The 11,288-nt window shown below is 51.0% G+C and overlaps 1 protein-coding gene across 1 annotated transcript; it reads left to right on the top strand.

The window, feature by feature from the left end:
• Positions 1–9,110: 9,110 nt before the first annotated feature.
• Positions 9,111–10,790, top strand: LOC147965024 (uncharacterized). The gene is made up of 2 exons (XM_087528083.1): positions 9,111–9,915; positions 10,669–10,790. The coding sequence occupies exons 1-2, from the start codon at positions 9,111–9,113 to the stop codon at positions 10,788–10,790; spliced, it is 927 nt and encodes a 308-aa protein (XP_087384209.1).
• The last annotated feature ends 498 nt before the right edge of the window (positions 10,791–11,288 follow it).

Below are 11,288 nucleotides of genomic sequence, written 5' to 3'. Positions count from 1 at the left end.
ATAAATTTCGTCCATAGCTTATTATTGGTGTGGCACCACCTTATTTTGGGCCAGGGCCATGTAATCTACTTTTAGAGTCCATATTGTAGGGGAAACGACTTAGGAGGTGTTTTAGTCCCACCTTGCCAAGGGTGGACAAAATCCCCTCTATCGTTCCCTATAAATATAGCCCTTAAGGCATCGTTTAGACTTGGGATTTGTTTAGTTAAAATTTAGCTATTGCAACTTCGTGTTGTCGGTGTACTAGAGTAGGGGTACCCTAGTATCCCGAACTTGTGCACGGGCAGTCGCAGCATCTCGCGGCAAGGCTTGCCGGGTGACCGCCAAGATCCTCCGTGGTTCCTTTGGAGCCATTCAAGAACAAAGTGTCCAAGTCAAGAAGACAAGACCCCGGCAAGAGGAGCTTGCCGGGAAGGCCACTCAAGGCATACCAAGAAAACTTGTCGCGACGCGCCACGCGTCCCGGCAAGGCCCGGTGAGCGACAAGCTCCCGAACACGACAAGACGACGACCGCGGCAAGGAGCTTGCCGCGGGAAACCCCCACTTCGTGCCCGCGCTCCAGTGCATCCGACAACGTGTCGCTCTAGGACCCTCCCAAGCACACGTGGCAGGAGGCTGTGCAGCTAAGGGTGCGCGGTGGCAAGCAGGCGCTGACAAGATAACCATCATGGCGAACGGTGGCGTCCCTAGCGGTCCCTTTCGGTACTGTTTAGGCGACACAGACGGGCAATTAATGTCCTTGTCCCCTGCCGTCAGGGTTAGGTATGATACACTGTAGCAGGTAGATGTGCCTACCACAGCACCTTTCCATTTTTGCCCTTTACCTCCGTTGCCACCTGTCGGCAGCCCCTTGAGCATATAAAAGGAGGCCCGTGTGCAACGTAGGGGGGAGTTAGCCAGTTCGAACACTCACGCTCGGTCCTGCTAGCCACTAGTGTGTGCTGTAGCACTCCGCGCTCCCGAGCTAGAAACCAATACAAAACCACAAAGCAGGAGTAGGGTTTTACGCATCCGTGCGGCCCGAACCTAGGTAAATCGCTCGCGTGCTTCGCCTCGATCTGCTCTTTGCGCGACCTCCGCCCCCGCCAAACCGAAAGGGACCCGGTCCGCCGGTCCCATAGGTGCCCGTGGATCAGCACCCCGGCATCTTTGGCGCGCCAGGTAGGGGAGGAACCAACTCATAGCTAGTTGCGCCCTTACTTTGTTTCGAGTCCGCTCAACAACTTAAGTGAGCTGCTAGAGCCCTTACTTTGCTTCGAGTCCGCTCAGCAACTTAAGTGAGCCGCTAGCGCCCTTACTTTGTTTCGAGTTCGCTCAGCAACTTAAGTGAGCTGCAACTAGTTGCGACAAGGTTTCTTGCCGGTAGCGGCACCGCCAGCAGGCTGCTGACATTCCGCACTCAGCGCTCGCGGCTCAGGTGCCTGCACCGGCAAGTTCCCTAAAAGCGTAGGGCAAAAACATACAAAGGGAGGAATCAAGTAAAGGGAGTAACGTTGCAATCATTGCCCAGAATCAAGTTACATTACAAAGATAGCTTGTCGCAGCTCTAACAGATTGTTTTCATGACATGATGGGCAGCGATAAGAAAAGAAGAAATGGGCGGCCTAATCTACGCGATCGCCTTCGACCCGCTTGATCCCGCTCACCTTGTCCACAATGGGTGCGACAAGGGCCTTGAGCTCCTCCAGATCAGCTTCTGGCGGCAAGGACCTGAGGATGTTGGTGAGGCGGAGGCCTGGATTGCGGAAGGCCACCTTCATCAACACTTTCTCGAGGGCTCCTGCGCAGATCTCGCGCGACTCGTCAGCTAGGTTCTTGGGGATCCTCTCTCGGAGTCGCTGAAGGGCCGTCGCCACGCCCTTGAAGAATATGACGAGCTTGGCGCTGGGCTGGAGGTTGTCGTCCGAGGGATACCCAAGATCTTCCATCCCCAGCTGCGCCAGCTCCTTGTCGATATCTGTGGCGGCGTTCGCCAAACTCTCCGTCCAGTGCGTCACAGTCTCCCTGAAGGTGTTCTGGGCGGTGGCAGCGCTCTCCAGCAGCGCCTTGTCGGCCTTGATTTCCTCCTTCAAGGCCGCCTCCCGCTTCTTGGCGCTATCCAGAGTCTTGGTCAAAGTGGTCAGCTTCAACTCAAGATCCACGTTGGAGACCTTGGCGGCGCTGAGCTCCTTGCCCTTCTCGGAGAGATCGGCCTCCAGCCGTGCCACCTTCATCTTCAACTCCTCCTTGGCGGCCTCAGCGGCGGCAGCAGCGTCCTCCGCTTGCTTAAGGGCTCCGCCAAGCTTCTCTTCGCGCGAGGCAAGCTCCTCCTCGTGGGCGTCGAGATTGACCTTCCGCTGCGCCAGCTCGCCCTCTTCCGCAGCTAGCTTCACAGCGGCAAGTCGCTGGTGCTCTTCGGCTTCAGCCTTCTCGAGGATAAAGACCTTCCGCGCTTCAGCGAGCTGCTCCCGCTCCTCCGCCAGGGATCGGAGGGCTTCCCAGTGAAACCCCCGAGCTCTTCCGCGCGCTTTTCAATGTCTGCTCCCGCCTTCGCGACAAGCGCCTCGCGGGACTCCAGTTTGGCTTGTCGCGCGCGGTAGAGCGACATCAACCTGCGCAGCAGTCGCTCTTATTCGGGCTCGTTGCTGCTGCTGCTTGGCGCGTCGACCAGCTTCAGCCCCGCGGAGGCGAGCACTTCCCCGTCAAAGACCTCCCCCTCGACCGGCGCTCTGGAGCTTGATGCCCAGGGAAGATTGATGAAGACGTCGTCGCCGGCCTTCAAATAAACGCTCGGCTGGGGATCCTTGGAACTTGGCGCTGCGGCTTCGGCGGATGGGTCAGCGGTCGGCGTAGCGCCTGGCGCTCCTGCGGCCTCTGGGCCGTCAGTACGATCGCCGGATTCCTCGCTAGTTGCTGCGGCGTCCGCCTTGGCGGCCTCTACGCCGGTGGCGTCTCCAGCACCGGCAGCTTTGTCGGCGGCGACCTCTGTCTCCATCTGCTCCGCAGCGGATGGATCTGACGGCCGGAAAAGGGGAGAAGAGTCAAACAGAATCCAGCAGAAACTCATAAAGTTCAAGAAAAGAAGGATCCAAGAGAAGTTTTGAAGCAAGGGGAGAACCTGCACCAGGCTCTGCGGTTGTGGTCTTCGTGGTCGGGGGGCCGCTGGCGCTGTCCCTCGCCGGAGAATCCTCCCTTGCCGGAGACTTCTCTCTCACCGGGAAGCCTCCCCTTGCCGGAGAATTCTCCCTTGTCGGGGGATTCCCCCTTGGCTCTTGGTGGGGCTGCTCGGCTCCTACACAAGTCAACAAGCAGATATCAGCAAAGACAAGTACGCATGCGCGCCTCGCCGCGGAAAATAATTCACAAACTTACGCTGGGGGCTGCCATGGAGGAAAGTCGCCGGCTCCGGCAAGGTTGTCTCGGGCGCGCCACCTGTTGTCACAGTGGGCTCGTCCTCGATGATGAACACCGGGGCCTTAGCTCTCTTTGCCGCTCTCTGGGCCAAAGTCCTAAAGAGGAACAGATTCAGGGAAAAGCAAGTGAGAAACAAGACCAACAGCAAGAGTTGAAGAAATGCAAGTACAACAAGAGAAGCTTACTCTTCTTCTTCTTCCTCGTCGGAGCTTAACACGGAGAAGTCGAAGCCCGGCGCGAGGAGGCGGAGGAGAGGCTTCCCTTGGCCGCTTGGCGGGAGCAGTGGCGGCGGTCTGAGACGACCCCGCTCCGGCTGTTGGCGCGACGTGAGTAGCGGCAAGGACTGAAGCGGTGGTCCGGCTAGACTCCGCTCCAGTTGTCGTCGTAGCATGAGGCGCTCCCGCGGCAACGGTGTTTGCCGTGGTCGAGCGTGTCACGCGGCGTGGCGACTGTTGGCCCGCTTGCCGCTCCGCCACATCACCAACCTTGCGGAGGCGCCTTCTTGGTGGGAATGGAGGCTCTGCTTCTGGTGAGCTGTCTGAGGACGAGGTGGAAGAAGAGTCGATTTGCAACGAGCCGCTCGTGTCATTGGCGGGCTCGCTCGGCTCGGTGTCTTGCCCGGCAAGCCCCTTCTTGCCGGCAGGCTCCCCTCGCTCGGCACGGCTTGCCGCTTCTGCTGCATCGGCCTCCTCCGCAGTGAACCCGAACTCGCCCGCGGCTGCGGCTGCCGCTGCCTCCTCCAGCCTAGTGGCGATGAGCGCCATCTCCGCATCCGTGGCGTCGAGGCGGATTGGCACTTCCGCCAAGTCGTCGAAGAATTGCTGCACGACCTCGTCTGCGGGCTCCTGCCAAGTTGGCACAATCCCGTGCGAGTCGCACTCCGGCATCATTGCACGGATGCGGTCGAGCGCGGAATTGTTGCACAAAGGCACGACGCCCCCCGGCAACCTGAACACCTCGGGATGGCGGGGTTCATATTTGAACAACTCCTGCAGCATCGCGTTGAGCTCCAGGACTGTGAAGTTGTAATTGAGGCCTGGCCGCAGCCTCATGATGTCTGCCGCGTTCTTGAACTCCCAAGTGGGCCTCCCCTGTTCCTGCAGGGGGGCGATGCGGCGGCGAAGGAAGTCTGTGCCAACAGCGCCAACAGTAAGCCCGGCAAGCCTCAGGCGCAGGATCCTGGTGACGGCAATCTTCAGCCTGGCGTCCTCCGGAGCCATGTCACTCCAATTGCTGCTGCGTGCTACTGGGGTTCGGCGTCGGACGGTGAATGGCTGCGGGCTCTCCTCGTCAATCCAGCACCAATCAGCTCTCCACTCCTCCCACTTGCCGCGGAATTCTCCCTCCAAATAGGTCTCTTTCTTGCCGAGCCTTGAGATCCAGGCAATCCCACCGGATAGAGGCTCTCCTCTCTCTGCTCGGGGTATGAAAAAGTGGCGGAAGAGGGCTACGTTGGGAAGGACTCCGACAAAGTTTTCGCAGAGGTGTGCGAAAACTGCCATTGTCAGGACGGCGTTGGGGGTGAAGTCAAGGAGATGGAATCCATAGGTGTTCATGATGTCGCAGAAGAAATCAGAGAAGGGCAGGCAGAGCCCGCAATAGAAGAACAATGCAAAGAAGGGGTACCCATTCGGAGCCTTCTTCCAAGCGGCGGCGGGGAGAACCTTTGTGCGCGGATGCGCGCGCGTCTCCACCGACCAGAACAGATAGTAGTTCTCCCTCAGCTCCTTCGCGCCGAGCTTGGGGGGGGAAATGGACCGCTCCTTCCGCAGCGCCGCGAGCCGCTGCGCCTCGGTCGTCTTCACGGTCTTCCCCTTGTCGGCTTTTGGAGCCATGGCGGAAGTAGTGGAGGAGGTCGACGGCGTTGGTGGTGCTAGTGGCGATGGGGGGCGGAGCACTGCTCTCTCTCTCATCTTTGGGGAGGCAAGGGAGCGGTGGAGATTTCTGAGAATTGGGAACGGCAACGGGCGAGTGGGCCAACTGCCCCTGTTTCCCCTGCTTATAAAGGAGGAGGGGGCAAACGTTCCGCATTTCCGAATAAAGAAACCCCCACGACCTCTCCCACGACGCCGCATTCAACGCATGCCGTTCGGGGAGGGCGCGGTGGAAGCGGAGAGATATGCGGCGTGACCTAGGCCGCGCGTGCCCGTGCACTGTTTTGGGCCTGGCCCAACAGCGCTCGGCACCGTGTATGGCCCAGGCCCGGGGGCTCCTGTCGGTGTACTAGAGTAGGGGTACCCTAGTATCCCGAACTTGTGCACGGGCAGTCGCAGCATCTCGCGGCAAGTCTTGCCGGGTGACCGCCAAGATCCTCCGTGGTTCCTTTGGAGCCATTCAAGAACAAAGTGTCCAAGTCAAGAAGACAAGACCCCGGCAAGAGGAGCTTGCCGGGAAGGCCACTCAAGGCATACCAAGAAAACTTGCCGCGACGCGCCACGCGTCCCGGCAAGGCCCGGTGAGCGACAAGCTCCCGAACACGACAAGACAACGACCGCGGCAAGGAGCTTGCCGCGGGAAACCCCCACTTCGTGCCCGCGCTCCAGCGCATCCGCCAACGTGTCTCTCTAGGACCCTCCCAAGCACACGTGGCAGGAGGCTGTGCAGCTAAGGGTGCACGGTGGCAAGCAGGCGCTGACAAGATAACCATCGTGGCGAACGGTGGCGTCCCTAGCGGTCCCTTTCGGTACTGTTTAGGCGACACAGACGGGCAATTAATGCCCTTGTCCCCTGCCGTCGGGGTTAGGTATGATACACTGTAGCAGGTAGTTGTGCCTACCACAACACCTTTCCATTTTTGCCCTTTACCTCCGTTGCCACCTGTCGGCAGCCCCTTGAGCATATAAAAGGAGGCCCGTGTGCAACGTAGGGGGGGAGTTAGCCAGTTCGAACACTCACGCTCGGTCCTGCTAGCCGCTGGTGTGTATTGTATCACTCCGCGCTCCCGAGCTAGAAATCAATACAAAACCACAAAGCAGGAGTAGGTTTTACGCATCCGTGCGGCCCGAACCTGGGTAAATCACTCGCGTGCTTCGCCTCGATCTGCTCTTTGCGCGACCTCCGCCCCCGCCGAACCGAAAGGGACCCGGTCCGCCGATCCCATAGGTGCCCGTGGATCAGCACCCCGGCACGTGTACTTCATTTGTGTCTAACGACCAGACCAAGACCTCTTTCGGATCCCCACCTTTATTAATACTTCATCTATATTCACGATATTCAGATTGCATTGTCATATTCTTGCTTGTTCTATGATTGCGTGCAGGAATAGACCTTCGTGGTCAGGCTGATCGTGTTTCCAGCATCGTCAGTAACCTCAGAAGATTGGTTTAGCGATTCCTAAGCCGCAACGTCGTGCACGTTTGAAGTCGGATTGTCAAAGTTGACTCCACCAGATCGATAGTTATCATCTCATCGAAAAATTGGGACCCTCGCCTCTATCAAGTGGTATCAATTTTCAGGTTGCTCGGTGAGATTTTCCAGTTTTTCATAGTCTTAGATTGCATATGTTCTTCATACCTATAGTCCATGAAAAAGCCACCAAAAAAAGTTAGATTAGTTCATCCATGTCCCAGACAGTCTGAGCCTTTTCACCATTATCACTTAGTTTTTGCATTGTTAAATTTTCGGTTGCATCGTGTGTCGAGTTGCTAGTTCTAGTGTCTAAATTTTAGAGTTTCGAGTTCCTGTCACGTTTTTGTTCACATCGCATCAACGAACACCAACGCTGCAACTTATTTTATTCGTCAGCATCACCATCATCCATCCGCTGTTGTGGTTTGTCGTCGTCTTTGAGCATCAAAAAAGTTTGAGAACAGATAAAAAAAGAGTTTTGAGAGAGAGAATCGGCTGAGAAGTTTGGATCAAGGAGAGAGATCGGAGTACAACAGCGAAGGAGTCCCTTTCTTTGAGCTTCTCGGGATTTGGTGCTGCTACAGTCGATACCAAAAACCAGCTATCTAATCTAATTCAGTTGTTAAACAAAGTTGTTCACCGATTGAAAAGAGGAGGACGTGACTTGGAAGGTTGGGACGTGGTAGTAGTACTACTTCGAAAGTCTCCTCATCTTTCACATTTTGGCAGGACTTCTTTTCGGTCTGGGAAAGAATAAAAGGAAAGTTCGTTTGGAAACATTATGTGGCTTGTTTTAGGAAGTAATCTGGTTTTAGGAAAGAGAAGAAGAGACCAGATTCGTTTCCCATTTAGAAAAAAAAACAAGATTCGGTTGGAGGTTTCCATATTCTGGACGTGTCCTTAGAGAAAAAAATATAGCGAAAAAAAAGAGAAAAGATTTGGAAGAAATAGATCACGTGGGTGCTTGAAAGGAAAGTTGAATCTGCAATTAATGAGGAATCTGTTTGTTGCGAAAAGTTTGGTGTGTATCACAAGGAAAGATTAAAAAAGGCAAGTGCCAATCGGTTTGGTTGGTGGCCGTTTTGTTGAGAAATTTTCTTTGAAAAAAGGAAAGAAGGAAGGAAGGAAGGATGTGAGTTGTGCGCTACTAATTAGAAACTAATTAAAAAATAAATCGGCCAACACAAAGAAAAAAGGGTTGATCGGTTTGATTTAATTGGAAAGATTGACTCGTTCTTATTAGAAAAGAGAAGAGATCAGCCAATAAAGGAGGGGATAACGTGGATGCTTTATTTGGACGTTTTGGGATATGAGATATTACAAAAAAGTGATGTCTGCTAATCTTTTGGAAGGAATTAAAGATCGGTTGGCACGATTTGATCTATTTGTTTGGAAAGACTTGCATGTAGCATGCTACTCGTGGGAATTTGATTCTTTTAGAATTAATTGATCCAGCGTGAGAGAGAGAGAGAGAAAGAAAAGGCAAAAAGAGAGAGAATTTGGAAGGGAATATTTCACGTTTGGGCATTTAAAAAAATGCCATTCTGATTGCTTCGGTTTCCAAGTTATTCTGCACGTTATTTTGCCACGGAAGGAAACTAGTTGGTTTGGAAAGTTTGACCAACGGTTATTTTTTTGGAAAGTCTAAATATATTTGCTTGCTTGTGCCACGTACTAAAAGAAAGGATTGCGGATCCGTTTGACAAGGTTGGAAAAAAAACGTGGCAGGGAGTTTGGGAGTAGTACTCCACGTCAATCCTTGAGAGATAGAAAAAAACCTCTGATCTGATTGTAGTAATTTTCAAAGGACTCCTGTGTGCAGTTTTTTTTGGTAAAGGCAGGTTTGATTCTCAGATCGGTTTGTTCTTCGGTTGACAAAAAAAGAGAGAAACGTTGGCGGAAGAAAAAGCAAAGAGAGAGCAGCCATGTAGAAAGTATTTGGAGATATAATAGTGCTAGTACTTTCTGGTTGCTGCATTGCTCATAAGTTTTGTTGCATATCGTGTGCGCACGTGAATTTCACTTGTGTCTTAGACTCGCGTCTCTAGCACGGTCTAGCCTAGGACCAGCACTCGACCACTTTGAGTGAATTTTCAGCTTGCATTAACTATTGTGGTTGTAGCATTTTTTCTCACACATATAAAGCCAACCCAGCTCCACATATTTCTACACTGTGTATATGTCCGTTCACCTGGCAATTGCTTTATCAACTTTTGGAGTTCTTTGACACCACTTGTTGCCGCTCACCTCCTGCTGTATGGTAAGAACTTGTAAGACATTGCTTTGCTATACTGTGAGCGTTTACCACCACTTCCCAGTCGTTCATCGGAACACTATTTTTGGATTTTATTTCTTGTTTCTACTAATCATGACAGGATCCAGAGTCAATTCATGGGCTTTGTCGATCGCGGGAGACGTGCCACCACCTATGCAAATATCACAACCGTCACGAGAGGTGCACAAACATCTAGATGCACATGATCAGGTTAATGTTTCTATACCACCATTTAATGGCTGTTTTAGACCTGCTTTATATATTGAATGGGAGTTCAACATAAATAATATATTTGCCTCCCATAATTTTGATGAACATAAAAAAGTTAAGGTTGCGGTTGGTTCTTTCACCGGTTATGCTTTAGTTTGGTGGAGTGAATATTGTCGGTTACACCCTGATTATATACCTACTACTTGGGATGATTTGAAACTTGCCATGCAACATACATTTGTCCCCGTGTATTATACTCGTGACATGATTAAAAATTTGCAACATTTAAAACAAGGTAGTGACACCGTAACGAAATATTATGATACTTTACAAACTACCTTGTTGCATTCCTCTTTAGAAGAAAGTGAAGATGATTTTATGGATAGATTTTGGGGAGGATTAAATTGTGACATTCAAGAGATACTAATTCATGAAGAGTGTTATCCCATGGACCATTTGTTTCATCTTGCTTGCAAAGATGAACATGAAATAAAACGACATGTTGCCCACAAGGAGAACAAGCGCGAGATGCATATTTCAAGAGTTGATACGGTTGTCCCTTCAACTACTAGGCATACTATGACAACCACATCCGTTGTTGTGAGGACTACATCACCTCTACCATGTGACACATCATCACCGGGAGCGCGTACATCATCTGATTTGATCCTAAGAGGTAATGACAAAGGTACTAATCTTCCACCTCCACATGAGTATGATGGATGTCTTGTCAATTTAAATGCACCATGCGGTGAGCTACCCACTACTTTGATCACACCGGCTATTTTAGAGGACTATGTTGATGATACTTTGCCATGTGATCAACCAATTTTGACTGAACCCATTGAATTAACTATCGATGCAAAAGAATCAACTGAATCAGGGAATAAATCAGATTTGGAACAAATAGGTTTGAAAATAATTGTGCTAATGTTTAATCACTTTGATATGACCTCTAATCTTGATGATGGTTCATCAATGTTGGGATGTTTAATGATAAGCATTGTCAGTCTTTTGATATGAATAAGAGCTTCACTTATATGTGCAAACTGAGTTGCAATATTTTCATGCCTTTGACTTCTTGTGATAATATATCGGCTTTATATTTCACAACTTTTGATGCGTGCTCTTGTATAACTATGCCACATGTGCACCAAATGACATATACATATACAACATGTACTCCTTGTCTCTTTTGTTAGCCAGATTTCAGATTAAGCAATGCCGAGGACAACTTTTTTTTAAGAAGGGGAGGATGATGAGGACATGGCTACCATAGTTACACCCATATCCCCTGTTGTTTTACCTCTTGGAACAGTTGCTAGAGCTCAGATATGCCAATTAAATTATCAGGTACTTTCATTTCTTGGTAATGTTTCTAGTGTTCATGAGAATATGATGCTTCCTAACTTAGATACATTTGTGTTGCTTGCAATTGAAGGGCCTTGCACGGACAAGAAGGTTGAACATTGGAGCATGGTCAAGCACGGAGATGATGGTGTGTGCAAAGAGAACAAGAACAGAGGTTCAAGTGGAGATTTCTGGACTTTGAAACCACCATGATGACATACAAGAAGATGGACGAAATATACAAGATGGCCTTCCATAAATTTCGTCCATAGCGTATTATTGGTGTGGCACCACCTTATTTTGGGCCAGGCCCATGTAATCTACTTTTAGAGTCCATATTGTAGGGGAAACGACTTAGGAGGTGTTTTAGTCCCACCTTGCCAAGGGTGGACAAAATCCCCTCTCTCGTTCCCTATAAATATAGCCCTTAAGGCATCGTTTAGACTTGGGATTTGTTTAGTTAAAAGTTAGCTACTGCAAATTTGTGTACTTCGTCTGTGTCCAACGACCAGACCAAGACTGCTTTCGGATCCCCACCTTTATTAATACTTCATCTATATTCGCAATATTCAGATTGCATTATCATATTCTTGCTTGTTCTTTGATTGCGTGCAGGAATAGACCTTTGTGGTCAGGCTGATCGTGTTTCCAGCATCGTCAATAACCCCAGGAGATTGGTTTAGCGATTGCTAAGGCGCAACCTTGTGCACG

The sequence above is a fragment of the Triticum urartu genome, chromosome 6A, assembly GCF_056163025.1.
Source record: "Triticum urartu cultivar PI428250 chromosome 6A, HENAU_Tu73, whole genome shotgun sequence".
Classification (NCBI taxonomy): Eukaryota; Viridiplantae; Streptophyta; class Magnoliopsida; order Poales; family Poaceae; genus Triticum; species Triticum urartu.
This window is presented reverse-complemented; position numbering and strand designations above follow the sequence as displayed.

Coding starts and splice junctions, on each gene's coding strand:
- LOC147965024 (XM_087528083.1), top strand. CDS start 9,111: ATGACAGGATCCAGAGTCAATTCATGGGCTTTGTCGATCGCGGGAGAC. Junction 9,916..10,668: donor CCTAAGAGGTAATGACAAAG/GTACTAATCTTC, acceptor TTGCAATTGAAG/GGCCTTGCACGGACAAGAAG.